Below are 18310 nucleotides of genomic sequence, written 5' to 3'. Positions count from 1 at the left end.
AAAGTTTGTGGGTAAGAATGGAGTAAAAGTCCTTTGTGTATTGGAGTTTATCTCTATAGTCTTTAACCAAATGGTTAGTGCCGTCTGGACTCTCGTGCTGTCTTTGAGGGTGGCAGACACAGTCTCTTGCTCAGATCGTTCAGGAGAGCAGAGGTGATAATGGCCTTTGAAGAGAACTGGTTTGAGGGCTGATGACAACAGGGGAGAGGGGGAAGGTTTTATGAGGCCTAGAGCATTTTGGATTAAGTCCATTCGTTACACAAGAAAATACAAAACTGGCATCTTTTAAAGGAGACATATCATGCTTTTAAATCGTTCCTTTTTACATATAAATCATACATTTGTGGTCTATATAAAGTGGAACTGCAATGCTTGGGTCTGAATTCCTCATTATTATAGCTCCACAGGCCACTTTTCTACCCCTTTTCTGATGTGCGTCTGAGAGCAACTCGTTTTGGTGCGGTCTTTTTAAATGCAAATGAGACACTTCATACCCTGCCCCCTCTCCAGGTTGCAGAGGTGATACTCGGTTCAACTCCACCCCATTCGGCCATTTTTGTAGTTTGATAGCAGATATACGATTATCTAGCGGCACAGAAACTTTTGGACATCCAAGATTTGTGTCAACACAGAAAACATTTCATCATTGGATAGTTTTTTCGCTTTATTAAAGTGTTGTTTTATGTCAGCTTAATGCCCGGAACGCTTTTCAGAAAAGATAAGGCAACTTTATTTAGCACAATTCACACGGTAATTTAGGAAAAAAATATCTCCGAATGCTCTACATGAAACTTTGGTCTTCCAACCTTTTACCACCGTGTCGATTTATTTTGATTAATATGTGCGAGGGAGAGAGAGCAAGACAGCGCCTAGTTTGGAGACGGTGAAGTCTTGTTTACACTTTCACCTGGCTCCGCGCGCGCGCGCGACCGGGTCTCTCTCTCTCTGCTCGTTCTTTCAGTTAAACATGCGCCCTGTCACAAGCGCGGCAATTCATCTACATTACTCACCGATCAAATAAGACTTTGGCAGGACAAAAAAAACGCTTTGGCGGGCGCTAAAACAAGTTCAATGCAGGAAAAACCCTGTTGTTGCTGAAGTAGTTATCCTTGAAGTGCTTCGCGTTCATGCACACAAAAATGACTTTACCCACAGATGTGGGTACATTTCCGTAAAAAATAAAACTCAACCAGGCACTTCGAAGAGGTTCTGATGCTGGGAGACAGTGTAATGAAGCGTGTGGGTTACTACATCCAACAACCGAACATTTTGACTTACCCTCTCGTAACTTCTGCATCCTTGAGCTTGGACTACAAAATCACAGCGAGAAATAAAAATGGAGGATTGCTCGAAGTGTTGGGCCGGGAGTCGATGTCCTTATTTGGCAGTTCCGCTGCAAATACTGTGACGTCATTGTTCAAAAAACGTAATAGAGAATAGAAAAATCGGAACAGGTTGCAAAATATGACCAAAACAGAATATAAAGATATCAACGAAGCACCTGAAGAGACTAATTTCAACTTTTCTGTACTTCTAAACATGTCCCCTTTAATATACAAACATTAAAATTAATACATCAACCATAAAACATGTTACACACACAATTTTACCACTTCAGAATTGGGGGATTCGTCTTGCCTATCCAATAAACACAGCAACTACTCATGCTCTCTCACCACACAACACCAAACCACCCACTGTGAACACTGCAGACCGATACCACCACCACACACAGAGGACTCTGGCTAGTACTGGCACAAAGCCTGCTGCAACACCTCCTGGCCCCCGTGTCACTGTAAAAATATAACACACAATGTTTCAAATTAAGAAATTACTGTCTCGTTAACCTAGCACTAAAATAAGTATAACATACCTGCGGATGGTGACTCGCACTGCCCAGTGCACACGATGGCGTGAAAATTAAGGCTTCACAGTACTCCTCAGCCACACATTGTAAATTAAACGAGTCTCAAATTACCCTTCCTAACACAAAACGTTCATAATGAGACTGCCACCAGTAGCTCTTACCTCCTGGACATAAACACGGCACGCCAGAAATGACGTCACTCCCAGGACCCAGAATGACGTGCTTAGTTAGATGTCAGTCTCATCTCCTTTTATATCCACGGAATGTACCATATTCACCCCTAATCACTATAATGAGTGATCGCATCACCACACATACATAATCTATTCCCACCTATGATCTCTCCTGTCCTCACACATGACTTTCCTCTTCCTCTTGCACCTGGTACTTTTACTGATTTTGCCCCTCCAACCCCTGCTTATATCTCTGAGTTAATCAACAAATCAAATACGCCTTCCTGTCATTTTGATCCTGTTACTTAAAAACTGTGCACCTGTAATTTCATTGCCCATTTCATTTCTCATTTCCCAACTTCTCAGTACTGGTGTTGTTACTGTGGCCTTGATCCCTCTGACATGACCAACTACAGACCAATCTCGAATCTTCCATTTCTGTCAAAGCTGTTTGAGAAAGTAGTCGCTGCTCAACTTAAAACGTATTTGTCATTTCATAACCTCTATGAATGTTTTAAATCTGGCTTTCGCACCCTCCACAGCACTGAGACAGCACTTCTTAAGGTTGTCAGTGATCTCCTTATGGCCATTGACTCAGGCTCCATCTACATTCTAATTCTTTTAGACCTTTCCTCTGCATTTGACACAGTCTCTCACAGTATTCTCATCTTACGACTCTCTGCTCTTGGGATTCCTGGCACTGTCCTATCCTGGTTTACTTCCTACCTGTCTGACCGCCAGTATTACATATCTATTCGCCAGACTAAGTCCACCCCTGTCTCACACGGTGTTCCCCAGGGTTCTGTTCTTGGGCCTCTTCTATTCATCATATACATGCTTCCACTAGGTCACATTTCCGGTCATCCATACCTACTCCCCAGTCCGCACACTCAGATCTTCTGTTGTTCATCCCACTGCATAAATTATCATAATTTGGTGGAAGGGCATTTTGTACCGCTGGCCCCACTCTCTGGAATTCTATTCCCCAACACATTTTTTCATTCATGTTTCCGATCGACAAATGCCTTGATCGCGGTTCTCTGTTCCTCTTTTAAAATTAATGCGCTGTCGATTTCTTCTATAACAGACGCGATGGCGGAATCTACACATAATGTTTTATAAACAAAGTTCGGGAGGAGCACGTTCAAATAATCAATTCAATCAGCTTGTCATCAAACATTTACCGTCTACACTATCAGCATGAGAGGAAGGATATATTTATTCACTCTGTCAACTCACCTAACATTCCTTGACAGTTTTCAGCATCCCTCCACTCACTCTCGGTACTTTGGGTTCGGGCCGAATACCGAATACCGAGCCCGGAGCCTCTCCTCGGATAGCACGCCAAATATGCATTTATTCTGACTTATTTGTAAGTGTGAACTCGTGAAATCTCAATTCTCCAGCGGCAGTCATCTTTGTTGTAAACGAATTCAACCCAATCGCTCTTTGATGACGTGGATGATTATGTTACCGTTTCTCATCTGTCCATCATCGTATAAAGCCCGCCCTGACAATTTGATTGGTCCGAACAATTTTTGTTCGGGCATAATAGCTCCTCAACGGATTGAGTCCAGACCGAACTTCCAGACCTAAACATTTTGTGGGCGGGGCTAAGTTCGGCTGGCATCCAGGCTAAAAACCCACCTTAAAACATATCTTTTTACAAAGGAGGGAATTTCCGTTTAGGACAGTAAAATGCTGCTTGACCAACCTAAATTTGGGTGTGTCTTACCTCTGTTTTAATTTAATGTTACTTTAGATAAGTGTACATGGGAAACCACGGCATGGCCAATCCAAAACTATTATAAGAGAAGGTAATGTTGGTCGACTTATATCTGTAGTAGTGGCCATACCTCTGCCTGAAATAAACATTACTTTAAAATCAAGTGTATCCAAACCACAGGGGCTATATAAAAGTATGTTTGATTGTGTAAGCGTGAATGTGACCATCTCAGATATATAGCCAATTACCTCTGTTTAGTGACCGAAAACTGACGAGTTTGTGATCGTGAGACCCACATTAAACAGAAAGCGTGGGGACCTCAAAGCGACATAGATTCCTAATATGAATGGATAAAATATAAGTAAAGAGTTGAAAAGAATAATCAAACATTCGCTCACATGTAATGATGCTCAGATATAATTAAAACCTTTTTCATTTATGGAGTCAGATTAAATAACCAGGTTATACATATGAGAAAATGTTGTTAATTTAATCTTGTTGTGTTGCAATCTTGCAAGGAAAGGCAGTAACCTTCACACGCTTATCGGAAACCGCCATTGGACCATTAGACAGGCTTACACTTGCCACTCTCGCCGCTGTCACCCTTTTTCCGCCTTTGTCACATATGGCTTTTGGCTTGCTTAGTTGGAGACATTTAATTTAATATTCAACAATATTATTGATGTGCCTGCATTGACACCATTATATGAGAACTGAACTAAGCTGGACGATGACATCACAGTTTTCTCCAGAGTGGCTATATATATAAATAAACTAAATTAATAACTAAATTAATAATTAATAATTTTTTTTACAACAAAATGAACCATCACTGAACTTAAGCTGGACAGTGACGCTATTTTCTTATAGAAAAAAACTGTATTGCATTATTTTCCTGTCATCTCTGTAAAGCTGCTTTGAATCAATCTGTATTGTAAAAAGCGCTATATAAATAAAGGTGACTTGACTTGGCTTGACATTGGAGAGCCACCCAGCGATTGATTGACGAAAAACGTGGGGAAAGGTAAGAAAAAGCTGTTTTCTTTCTTTTATGCTGGTTTTGTCAGGAAACGCCCTTGTTTAAAACAAATCTAGAAAAGGAAATTTTAAGGACAGAAGAGAATGGTTTATTCAGTATTAGCAGGAGGAGTTCTTAAGCCTATTCCGTACAATTTTATTTAAGATTCTAACGGAACTGAATCAGCTCAACGCAGTGTGGCAGCAGAGTTGGATTGGAATTGTAGTTACCTTTCGTGGTCACTACGAGTTACGTTGTGACGACGAATGGGGTTTCGCTTAGAAGCCTATCACCTTCGAGTATTCCAAAACAAGCCAATGGCAAGGCAATGCCATGGGTCTGCGGAATTTGCATAGCGTGACTCTGCCTTACCTCATGGGTATTGTGGTGGATTTTTAATAGATAAAATAGTAAACAGTATATTAAATAACCATGTTTCTAACATCTAACCTTATTTCTCTTTTTAGGCCTAACATGATAACACTTTGAAACACAATGTACTAAAACGTTCTGTCCTGTGTTTTTGAATGTTGTGTTGCCATACCCCTTTGACTTTGGTTGTGTGAGTGTAAAAATAACAAATATGGGAATTGAAACTAGACAGATGACTAAATTTGAACCTTGTGATTAACAATGAAGTAATCATTAAAACAAAGTTTGCTTTACCTAGTAATAGAAGGGTTTGCATATGAAGAACCAATCAAATTCATATAATTTTGCCATACCTCCCTATTCTATAAAAACTGTTGTATTCGTGTTAGCTGGTTGGATTCTCAATGGAATTTGTCTGAAGGGAACGTTGATTGGAGATGACCAAGGGAACGTCGATTGGAGAGGACCCAGTTAGTTAGGTTTAGGGAAAAATCTACGACAGTATATAAGGAAGTATGCTGGCAACATGCAGATATGTTTTTGCTTCGGAGCCAAGAGGTCCTCTTCACTCCTGTAGCCTGAATTTCTCTGAGTGTCATCGAGTATTCTTTGAGATGAGCAGCTCTCCAGTCTGTGTTGGTGTGATTCTGTGTTGGTGTGATGGCGTTATCCAGCGAGTTTCACATTCCTGCCTGTTGATCTGTGCAGTGGTCTGCAACAGCGTGTGTGTTTCTTCAAGGGCTCTTCGATGAGCTGCGTGCCGCCACCAACCTCACTCTCTGGGCGACGAAGGTGACCGCACGCTCCCTTGGTCAGGTGATGTGCACTGCCGTGGTCCAGGAGAGACACCTGTGGCTCAACCTGGCCGATATGAGAGAGTCCGAGTGAACCCGTTTCCTCGACTCTCCTATCTCCCAGGCGGGCCTTTTCGGCGGCACGGTCGAGGACTTCGCCCAAAAGTTCTCGGCCAGCCAGAAAAAGACTGAGGTCGGTCATTCCGCCTCGCTGCCCCACTAAGGATACGTCTGTGGTTCCCATGATCCTGCTGGTTCAGTTCTTGGGAGCTTGGCTAGAGCTTCCCAATCTGTCCCGCTGGGTCACGAGAACCATCAGGCTCAGCTATTCCGCTTCCGGGGAGTCCGCTACACTATGGTCGGTGGCAATGCACGGTCTTGAACCGAACCCTTCACAGGCTTCCATTCAAGATGCTCATGGCCAAACGCGTTTTCGAATTTGTTCAGCCACAGAATTGGTTTGCAGCGATCAACCTGAAGGACGCCTACTTTCATGTCTCCATTCTTCCGTTTCTTCAGTTTGCTTTCGAGGGGCGGGCATATCAGTACGCGGTTCTCCCATTCGGGTTAGCCCTGTCTCCTCGCGTCTTCACTAAAGTCGTCGAGGCAGCCTTTGTGCCGCTACGGCTACACGGGGTTCACATCTTGAACTATCTCGACGACTGGCTGATCCTAGCTCACTCTCGAGACCAGGTTTGCGAACACAGGGACCTAGTGCTCCGGCACCTAGCCCGATTGGGCCTTCGGGTCAACAGGGAAAAGAGCAAACTCTCCCCCCTGCAGAGGATCTCTTTTCATGGTATGGAGATCGACTCGGTCGCCATGTGCGCGCAGCTTACGAGCGAGCGCGCGCAGTCACTGCTGACTTGCCTGAGACAATTCGAGGGCAAGAGCGCGGTTCCACTGAAGTTATTTCTGAGGCTCCTGGGGCATATGGCGTCAGCAGCAGCCACTCCGCTCGGACTATTTCATATGAGACCACATCAACACTGGCTTTGCGATCTAATCCCGAGATGGGCATGGCAACGTGGCAGCTCTGGGTACCAGTTACTCGGGCCTGCAGCCGATGAGCTCTTACGGTTTCAGCCTCTTCTTGGAGAATGGAGACTCCATCCCCAGTCGGTTCAGTTGATTTGGGAACAGTTCGGCGACGCACAGGTAGATCTGTTTGCCTCCCACGAGTCTTCCCATTGCAGCCTGTTTTATTCCCTGACCGAGGGCACGCTCGGCACGAATGCACTGGCGCACAGCTGGCAGCGGGGAACCGATATTAGGAACCGAGACATTTCTAAAGTAGCTGAAATTAAGTGCTTGAGTTAAAAGTTTCTAAAGTAACTGAATCTTGGTGTTGGTCTCTTATAATTCTGTTAAGATTCTAAAATAATTGAATCAATTACTTTAGCAGTGCTACTTTAGCAGTGTGGTGGCAGAGTTGTATTATATATGTTGTTTCTAATGTACCTGTAACAAAATTGTAAGTTTCTAACTTAATTAAAACAAATTGTGAAGTTGTTATAATTCTGAGGAAATTCTAAAGTAACTGAATAGACCAAAATTATTTCATAACTGTTTTTCGTTATAGTCTAGTGAGTCCAATGCACTGCGACTCTGTGAAGTTTAAAACAATAACCCAAAGCAGTGTGGTTTCCCGACGTACTGTGGCAGTGTTTTAAATTTGAGTAGCTGTAAATAATTAGACTTACAAATATATTAAAGCAACTAGATATTGTGTAGTCATTTAAATAAGACATTTTGAATAACTATTAAATGGAATTCTACGGTTTTACAGATTTCTAGTATCTGTAAAACCGCATTCTTCCATCTTAAAAATATATCTAAATTAAGACATATGCTTTCAATGAAAAATGACCTCAAGGCTAGATTATTGTAATGCTCTTATGGGTGGTTGCCCTGCTCACATAATAAACAAACTACAGCTTGTCCAAAATGCAGCAGCTAGAGTTCTTACAAGAACCAGGAAGTATGACCATTGTAGCGTTTATACGCCCACGTATAAATATAATTAATTATTATTCATAACGGATTATGATCAATAATTAATATTTTAATTATTTTCAGAATTTACTGTAGCAGAATCAATAGTATGATCATTTTATCAGTTCATCCAATGAACAGAAAGCATAAACAATTATTAACTCTAGGAAATATAATATCTTCCTGGCCAAGAAAGAATAATCCCCAGCTAACAATAAATTAAGAAATAATCACGGGTAAAAGCATCGGTAACTTAGATCAGAAGTTTAAGACATTAAATTTCGTAAGCACATAACACAAGTAATACTTCTCTTTAAAATACAAACATGACTTTATTGATTATTCTAACACATAAAACTAATATCTAACACAAACACACGCACACACACATTCATACGAGTTGCAGAAAGGAAGAGAGTGAGGAAAGATTTAGATGATGATGAGTGAGATGATGAAATCTCAAGATTCTATATGCACTTAAGACATGACCTGGAACGAACCATCAATCATTAATTTAACCCTTCTATCGTTTCTTAGACAGGTTATTAAATTTATATCAATACACCAGTTCAGCTTTTAGTCTGGAGGTACTTGCTTGTCTTTGCGTTCCTTTTTGGGAACACCCTTCGTTGTGTAAAAGGGGGTTTCCCCGGGTTCGTTGGCTGGTCTCCTTGTGCCTGGATAGATGTCTGTGGCGTGGATGTCGGATGGTTGAAAAGTCTTTGAAGTTGAAAGCGTGCGTTGCAGCCGTGAATCGTGGACCGAAACTTTGCAGCAAAACTTAACTTAAAACCGAGACTTTCAATCGGAAAAGGAAAATAACACAAAGAAAGAAATAAAATGAGATACGGAGAGTAGTTAGATGACTGAAAATTAATCTAACCCATCTGATCTTAATTTGGGTTGGTCTGCTTCTCAGTTACTAGTCTGGTTTAGATCTTCGTCTTTTTCTGCCCATCTCTCTTGAGAGTGATAGCAGAGCGTTTCTTGAGGGTGAACCCAGAGAGCGAGAGCACAGAGATAGAGCAGCACAGAGAGAGCAAGGTTTGTTTCGTGTCTAAGATTTTAAACTCAAAGTTTGTCCCCCCCTCCTGAAGAGATCGGACCAATTAGACACTGGCTTTGTTTGTCTCATCGTAAATCATGCATTATCTGGGATCTCCTTACTTTCCAAGCTCTAGCAGAGAGTACAGCGGCCACAGTTTAGACATCATTACTATTATAAGAATACGAAACATTTTACACAGATTTCAATCAAGCCATCTTTTGAATCACGAACATACGATCGTACTGATAGGAAGCACGACACACTTTCATTCAAGCATCTAATAGTTATAACAATTACATGACTTACATGGGATCTAAGCTTATTAAAAATGCATATAATTGGTAGAACGACGTAGGATTATGTAGTTGCATGATGTTTCATTATAAGTCCATCGAAAATTGTTCTTGAATGATTTTATGTATAGTTATAGGTAAAACCTCAGTTCTGTGGTTTGAAAAGATTTTACACCCTGGGGTCATTCAGAGGTCCTTAAGACAGATGGGGTCTGTTTTGTCCATTGCTCATGGGACCTTGGTCTCGGTCATTCTCTTAACCCATCAGTGTTCGGCCACAAAGCTAGCATTGACCAGTTATTTTGTTAGTGCTGGGGGGCTCTTTTAAATAGCCAGACTGGTCGGCGCCTGAACCCCATGACAAGATGGACGAGGATACGAAGTCCTGACCAAATCTTCCCCTTTGTTCGGCAGGAAGTGGAAAGTTTGAATTAATTTTCTGGAAGAAGATTAGTTTGTGGTTGGTTCCTTCTCATTGTCGCTACACCATATTAGCCAGGTTCTGTCAACACTGCATTGGCTCCCTATTAAACATAGTATACATTTTAAAATATTGCTGATTACTTACATATCAGAAGAAGAATGGCATCTACGCTAATGTTAGTCTTTCTGTTTATTCCGAGGCTTACTGTAATCAGCCGGATTTGGGCCGTATCCAGATCAGATGGAGGACATGCACCTAGACAAGACCACAACGCATCCCTGAAGTGTCAGCAGAGATTGTGTCAACTAGACTCTCCCCTGTGAAGGCCTCATCGACACAACAGCCATCGACACTAATCCTCAACAAACCCATCTCCATACCTGCATAATGACCCCATGTTCCAATCCAATCTGACTTCTGACCTGTAATGCTGCCTGAATCATAATCATACACTGTTCGTTCATTGGCCAGAGGAAAACTGGCCCCCCGACTGAGCCTGGTTTCTCCCAAGGTTTTTTTTTTTTCTCCATTCTGTCACCTGATGGAGTTTTGGTTCCTTGCCACTGTCGCCTTTGGCTTTTGGCTTGCTTAGTTGGGAACACTTAACTTGAATATTGTTATTCAACAATATTATTGATCTGCCTGCATTGACACCATTATATGAGAACTGAACTGAGCTGGATGATGGCATCACTGTTTTCTCCAGAGCGGCTTTATATATAAATGAACTAAATTAATAACTTTTTTACGACAAATATTAACCATCACTAAACTTACTTGAGCTGGACTATGACGCTATTTTCATCTAGATCTGCTGTACAGCAGAAACAAACTTTGTAGCATTATTTTCCTGTTATCACTGTAAAGCTGCTTTGAGACAATCTGTATTGTAAAAAGCGCTACATAAATAAAGGTGACTTGACTTAATGTAAAATTTGTACAACTTGGAGAAGACATTGCACCAAAGAGATGCACCCCCATACAATGTTCTACAGGGGTTTTGCTGATATCACCATGATATTTGGACACCCTGACTTGATGGAACATTGCCTTAATGTCTGTCATTACAGAAACAGGCTCTTGTCGGAATCTTGTGAGAGCACCAAACAGTGTGTTGGTTAGATCTGGACCTGGCAGTAGTTCTGAGTTCAAAGATGTGCCCTGGAAAGTTGCACCGCAGTTAAATACCACCCTGATAGTCCCTTTTTTGGGATGGTATACATGGTGTGGGATATACCAAACTTTTTTCAGCTCCTCTTGGGACACTACTTCTGCATTTCATTTATTTATTACCTCAGTTAGAAATTTTACATATTCTGTTTTGAACGGTTCATTCCTTTTAAATTGTCTTTGCAGACTTGAAAGGCGTTGTACTGCAGCTGGGTAGTTATTGGGCATGACTGGGTCCTTTTTCCTGAAAGGCAAGTTTAAACTATAATGCTCATCTTGCAAATGAATAGATTCTTCTGCCATGTTCAATAATTTTTTGTTGATAAATGTTCAATAAAGTCATGGTTATATTGCTGTATCAATAGTTCTTCTATTGAAATTCTGTTTGCAGGAATGTAAGGAAAGCCACTCTTGCATGTGATGCTACTGTCTTTAAGAGGACCAATAATCACTCACCCCAGTCGGGTTTTCACTGGATATGGCCCGTCATAATGACTGTTAACAATTTTCCATGGTTCAATAGCTTTGGGTGCATTGTTTCCAATTAGTAAATCAACCTCAGCTTCAATGACTGGAATTCTTACCTTTTTGAGGTAAGGCCATCTGGAGAGTGCAAAATTGTGCCAGTCCTGGAGGCACGTAAACGAGCCATTCTTTTTTCATAATTCACTCTCATAATTCATTAAAGTTATGAAACTTCATTTTCCCCTTAACCAAAATCAATTTGGCATAGATTAATAAGACCAAAGATTGCCGATTGATATACCCCAAATTAATTATATCTCATGTTTAACCACTATCTACATAAGAGCCAGTGGCAAATTCCCGAAGGACTGGCCAAGATGACGAATGTTATCATCATCTTGTATGTACGTGAGTGCTGAAATGGCCAGTGATGGCCTGGAGCTTGTATCTAAACAGACTGTAAAATAGGCACTTTGATTATATATTAGTCACATATTTGAGGTCTAAAGCACTACATTCTTGCCTAAAAAAACTCTTAAAACTACATTTCGTGACACAACAACAGTAGTATTTTTAAAAAATATGGTGGATTTGCTCGATCGTCATGACAAGCTGCAAGCAGAGTGATACAAACAGTGAAATGGTTACAGTGCTGTAATCACACGGCTAGAAAAGGCTATCAGCCAATCAGATTCGAGAACCAGAAAGAGCTGTTGTATAAAGTGCTTTGTTTTGTGTTTATTTTGTTTTTGAGAAGAAAGCGTGCAGCACATATTTACATATTCATCTAAACATAGCTCTCAGCAGTGTGGGCGGTGTCGGATGTTCACCAAAAGTATGCTGGTCACCTATTTCGAACTTCGTTTTACCCTTAAACTTTAGAAAAAACACTCCGGGAGTATATATCAGGTCCTTTAATTAGCAATTAAAGCTTGCACTCACATTTGTTGCACACTCAATTAAGTGCATTTTTGGGAAACGAGATCGTTATCAGGAATCCAGGACCTGGTGAACGCCTCAACGCGAAATCTGTTCCAGTCGTGTGATATTCACCCTGTAACGGTACTGCTCCACTTTTGCGACACGACTGTCGCGTGGTGTCGCGACGCCTCCCCACATTTGTACGTTGATGGGCGTTCCTTCAGTTTACTGCTATGGGCGTGGTTTTGACCAAGCAGGAAATGTTGCATATTAGAACAGAGGACCTGCGAGAGACTTCCCCCGTCTCCATATGCTCTACTTCTATTGGATAGGCGCGTTGCGTTCAACGGAATTAATTTGCATAAAATGGCATGGCCAGCTTTTTGATGCGCAGCATTTTTCCAAATGAAGCGCCGCCTTCCCGGAATGCTTTGCGGGCGCGTCAAAGTCGCTTGACGTCACCCATAGGAATATAGTAGAGTGCGGCGCGACAGAAGTGTCGCACGGACAAGTGGATCAGTACCGTAACAGCACTCTAACCGTTTCACTGTTTGTATTACTCGGCTTGCAGCTTGCCATGGCGATCGAGCAAATCCACCATATTAAAAAAATAATACTGTTGTTGTGTCACGAAATGTAGTTTTAAGAGTTTTTAGGCGATAATGTAGGGAATGCGTCTGTGCGCTCTAACTAAAAAAAAAAAAAAAATCTAAATAAATAACTAAATAAAACGCTGTTGAAACGTATGTAAAATGAATAGGCCTAGATACATTTGAGAACCCCCTCCCAAGTCAATTTGTATTTGGCGGGGATATAGATATACAATTGCGACATATGTTGTTTAGGATGTAGGCTATTCTTTAAACGCAACAACAAGATTTAAAGTTTTTTTTTTTTTTTCAGTATTTGTACAAAACGGCCTCCCACCGTCGCAGCCCTTGTGCGCATGAGCCAAGCATAATAGAGTCCATGAGCTTCACCAACACAAGCGTTAAAACGCCTCTATCACGATGGACAGAGAATGGCTTTTACTTAGTCATAAAATATATTGTCTTTAGAAATGTTTTTTTCTTCTTCTTCTTTTCTTTTCTTTTACATATTTCTTTTTCTTTTTTTTATGAGGGAAATGTGCATGCGCTACTATGGTTCAGCACTCTGGACAGCGCGCGCGAGTTGAGCCTAATGTGACTTATTAGGCAAACGTAATTATTTTGTCTCAGAAGAATCATGCAGCTGATAACATTCATCACCAACTGGGGCAAATATATGGCAAGGAGACTTCTGAAGTGAGAAATGGACTTTGCGGAAATTCTATTAGCTTTGTTCATCGTTGTGGTTGCGATTGTTTCTTTGTTGTCGAACTTACTGGTATTACTATGTTTCATCCACAGCAGCGAAATACGCCGACAGGTGCCAGGGGTGTTCACCATGAACTTGTCGTTTTGCAACATACTGATTTCTGTCCTGAACATGCCGTCCACTTTAATTGGGATTGTAAAGCACCAGCAGCCTTTTGGAGATTGTCTCTGTGGCACGCTAAGCTTTCTGGAGACCTTTCTGATAGCCAATAGCATGCTAAGCATGGCAGCCCTCAGTATAGACCGCTGGATCGCCGTAGTTTTCCCTCTGAGTTACTCTAGCAAAATGCGCTACCAGGACGCGTTGGTCATGGTGTGTTATTCTTGGCTTCACTCGTTCACGTTCTCTCTCATCCCGGTGTTTTTCTCATGGTTTGACTACAGTCCCATTTACGCATCCTGCACGTTGCATTTGAGCGAGGAGAGCACACGGATTAAGTTTACTGTGTTCACCATTGTCTTTCATGCCACCAGCTTTATGCTCTCGCTTCTGATTTTGTGCGTTACATACTTAAAGGTGTTAAAAGTTGCACGCTTTCACTGCAAGAGGATTGACATTATAACCATGCAGACCCTCTTCTTACTGGTAGATATTCATCCAAGGTATTTATAACCATTTATTCTTAGTAAGCATAATTGGGATGTTTTACCAGGTTTCCCATTGGATCATGTGTCATTAATATTTTGTAAAACTCTTTTGTATAGTGTTAAGCAGCGCTGTCTTTCAGAACAAAAGAGGAGAAAACAGCGCGCTACTAAGAAGATCAGCATTTTCATTGGATCTTTCATCATCTGTTTCGCCCCTTATGTTATTACAAGGTATGCCGCTTATTATTTAAAAGCTTAACATTTTACAAACCACTTGGTACAAACACTTTGTAATAATCTGGGAGGGGTTGTTTATCAGACAGTATGATACAGAAATCTGAATATATAGGGAGGCTGATGAGGGACGCAACGAAGCGGTTTGCAGCGTTCAGTATACGTTCAATTGTGCATTATGATCTTAATTGCTTCCTTGTAGAAATGTTTTACTCTTGAAAAGTAAAGAAGTGCCTCGAAATGGCGTTATTTAATTGAGTCGTGACTCGTGAGATGACGCTAACCAGACAAGAAAAAAAAAATGTTTCCAAGAATAGCTCTTGTGCGCCAGAGGTGACAGAACACAATCACTTTTCGTCTCTAGAGGGATTCGCTAATGATCTTGAAAGCTCACCTGATCTAAAATAAATAAATAAAATAAAAATGTTTTTGCAGTAAAACTGCTGTGTCTGTAACACCTACTATCCTTACTTCTCTTCCCTTCAAATAAAATGGTCGCATATAATGTCATTTCGTTAACCACAGGATAGCAGAACTGATTTTTATTTTTGTTTTTATCTTTTGACAGAGTAAAAACGAAACAATGATTATACTACAACAATAACAGCATTTTATTATTCATTATTTTATATAGTTTTATATTTGTATATAAATGGCCTATTTATAATAGTATTTTCAAAGTTACACTTAATATAAGCATTATTACCATTTATCATTGTTACCATTATGCATTACATTTATAGAACAGTATTTTCCAATATAAATAGCCAAAATTGTCCATTGGTAAGCTACTCATTTCTCACATGAGAATGAATAGTTGTTTTTTTAAAAATTGGAGTAATTTTCAGATCAACTAACATGTTACTTTTAAGGACTGAATAAATATTGCTGTTTATCAGTAGATTCTTTGAAAGTTATATTTTGAGTGAGAAACATATGCAAAACTTATTATGGTCTTTTATAAAATGAAAAACTTAATAGGTATTATTCCATTAGATAACTTAAGGGAAGTTATCTAACGGATTAATGCCTATTAAGTTTATCATTATATAAAAGACCATAATAAGTTCTGCATGTGTTTTACACACAAAATATATTTACTGCTTAAACAGTCGTGGTAAATTAATACTGAGTTGTGTGTTTGTGTGGTTCTTGTCTAGATGCTGTTATTATGTTAATAATGGCTTTGCCTCTGTTTCACAGGTTGACTGAGCTGCTTCCCTTTGTGGATGTCAACCGACACTGGGGTATTGTCAGCAAGTGTTTAACATACAGCAAGGCAGCTTCAGATCCCTTCGTCTACTCCCTCCTGCGACAGCAGTACAAGAAGGTCTTGATAACAGTGGCCAATCGCCTGTTGAAGCGTGATTTAAACCCATCCTCTGGACACAGCAGCTCTATGGACACAGAGAATGACTACAGTCTTCAGAGAATCAGCTAATGGCACTTGCACAAACAGGAAAAGCCTGTTAAAGGTGTTTGTTTGTGTGTGTGTGTGTGTGTGTGTGTGAAAGAATAGGACTGTGTGGTCACAGTTGGCGGCCTTTGCAATTTGGCAGCCAGTTTCAAACAGCTGGAGCCCTCAAAAAAGACATACAACTATTATACGCAATGCGACTGCAATTAATTTATTATCTCTGTTATATTTAACAATGTTAACTCATTTAACTCTTAATAGTCTATTTTTAAACACATTCTATCTACCACTATCTAAAAACAAAATCAACATTCAATCTTCATCACTCTATTAGCCCCTCAAGCAAGCAACTTGGACAGCGTAATTAAAAGGCAGTGAGAGCAAAGAAATAAAATCTAGAGAACATCGATTAGATAAGTGATTTAATAGGAGTTAATACAATATGAATACGAATAATCTACATCAAGAGAAAATATTTTACATTTAGGCCTATTCCGATTTTGACGTTAAGAACTTGGCTTTCCAATGAGACCTTCAAAAGCTCTGACAAGTTTATCCTTATTATCCAGTGATCTCATAACGTTGTGTTCAATTGACATCTGGGCAAGTTTGTTCTTTCTTGCAGCATGGTGGACCGCATATATGATTTTATCAGCCTCAAGCAGGAGATATTAATATATAAAGAAAATTAAATTATGGGAAAAAAATTACATGAAACTAAAACTGCCTGTAGATAGCGGCAAATCATTGTCTTGACGAGTGAGTGAATCATTTAGTCAAACAAATTGTTCAAAATGGCTAATTCATTCAAGGACAATGCAAGTGACTGTCTTTATGAGTGAGTCATTGAGTCATTCATTAGACGGATTCTCAAAAAATGTGGATTGATTCAGTAACGAAACATCACTGTGTTGCTCAGAAACAAGCTATGGCAATGTGGAATTATTCGTTGACGAAATAGAGCAAAAACAGATGTTTTAAGTCTAAAAAGAAAGCCACCTAATATTAATTGATTTATTGAACTGTTGTTTTCCAGAAAACAGCACACTATCCTGCAAGAACTCATACAGGGACATTTTTTTGCCCTATATACTGTATCTTGAATTTTTGGGGCATTTTTATTCATTTTGGTGGTATTTCTGCCCTGAGCCCACATTCATTTTCTACCCTTGGTGTATGCATGGTGTAATGGTGTGGGTTGGGGCTCTTTTTCGACCAGCAAAGTGCAGAACATATAGGCTACATATGCAGACTTGCTACAAAAGCTGCAGAGTAACATTACACCACATATTTTTAACTTTCTTGTTAAAAGACGTTTCACTCAAAATGCATACATGGACAGTGATGCATTTTATTATATCTTAGGTAAATGACATTAGTGAAAGAACAGCCAAAGCTACAAATCTCTACTACTGATGTCGGAGCTTTTATAGCTTTTAACATAACTGAAGTAGATTCCTGTAACAGCTGTTCATAGTGCTAATACTTTGTGCTATTTGGTGGGATGTTGCAAGTTGTTTTTAAAAGATGACTTTGTTAAACTCTTGATGGATAGCTACTTTGCACAGTATAAGAAATGTATAGTGTACTTATTTATTTACAATGAATTCAGTTAAGCGGTTTACAGAGTAGCAGAATTCAAACTATAACGAAATGCTTTATACTGTATTAGCTGTATTAGTGTGAGATTTGCTAACATTTGTTCAATTCATTTTTTTGTGAAAATGGTGCAATAAAGATATCTATATGAATAATGAAATAATGAGTAAACCTCTAAATGGAAACATGTACACTATTTTACTAAATTAATAGGAAAATTGATTGATTTGATTATTTTATCAGATTTATTTAATCAGTGCTATGTATTTTTTTCTACTAGTTCAAGTTTAAAGATGGAAATAGTTAGTGACTTTTTTAGGACCTATGATCTTCTGATCATAAAGAAATAATAAATTGTTAGTCTTTTAAAACAAGCGTAAAAAAAAAAAAAAAAAGAAACATAAGAAATTGAGAAGAGATGAAACTCAAGAGTAGGCGTTGTTCAAAGGTCGGTGTCTGGGCTCTGCAGAACATCGCTATAGAGGTTTTCATGTTTGTTGTTATATATACTAGTGCTGTCAAACGATTAAAATATTTAATCGCGATTAATCACATTAATGTCATAGTTAATGCGCAATTAATTGCAATTAATCACATACACATCACACACATTTTTATCCAGGCACCAAGCAAAGGTGCGAGAGGACAGCTGCCATCCTGATAATTCATTTGATATAATTGTGTAAACAGCTATGGAGCCAGAATTGGCTAGTCATTTTTATGTTTTACAATTTACTGGAGGACATGGTGAGGATGTTTCAGCCCCGGCGCTGGTTTGCTGCGTCCCAATTCAGAGGCTGCGTCCTGAATTGGTGGATTACACTTTAAACTGTTCAAGTATTGGGTGT

General features: G+C 39.8%; 1 protein-coding gene across 2 annotated transcripts; it reads left to right on the top strand.

Moving 5' to 3' along the window:
• The first annotated feature begins 12837 nt into the window (after positions 1-12837).
• On the top strand, positions 12838-17619 carry gpr78b (G protein-coupled receptor 78b). Of its 2 annotated transcripts, XM_084107345.1 has the most exons (4): positions 12838-13552; positions 13658-14227; positions 14330-14443; positions 15650-17619. In XM_084107345.1, the coding sequence occupies exons 1-4, from the start codon at positions 13494-13496 to the stop codon at positions 15885-15887; spliced, it is 981 nt and encodes a 326-aa protein (XP_083963471.1). In that variant the 5' UTR covers positions 12838-13493; the 3' UTR covers positions 15888-17619. The 2 variants fall into 2 exon arrangements, with proteins under 2 accessions (XP_083963471.1, XP_083963470.1); XM_084107344.1 differs by having other exon boundaries at positions 12838-14227.
• Positions 17620-18310: the final 691 nt, after the last annotated feature.

Source organism: Abramis brama, assembly GCF_963993115.1.
Source record: "Abramis brama genome assembly, chromosome: 3".
NCBI classification, from domain to species: Eukaryota; Metazoa; Chordata; class Actinopteri; order Cypriniformes; family Leuciscidae; genus Abramis; species Abramis brama.
The sequence above is the reverse complement of the archived record's forward strand: the minus strand, read 5'-3'. Positions and strand labels throughout refer to the sequence as shown.

Coding starts and splice junctions, on each gene's coding strand:
- gpr78b (XM_084107344.1), top strand. CDS start 13,560: ATGGACTTTGCGGAAATTCTATTAGCTTTGTTCATCGTTGTGGTTGCG. Junction 14,228..14,329: donor CTGGTAGATATTCATCCAAG/GTATTTATAACC, acceptor TCTTTTGTATAG/TGTTAAGCAGCGCTGTCTTT. Junction 14,444..15,649: donor GCCCCTTATGTTATTACAAG/GTATGCCGCTTA, acceptor TCTGTTTCACAG/GTTGACTGAGCTGCTTCCCT.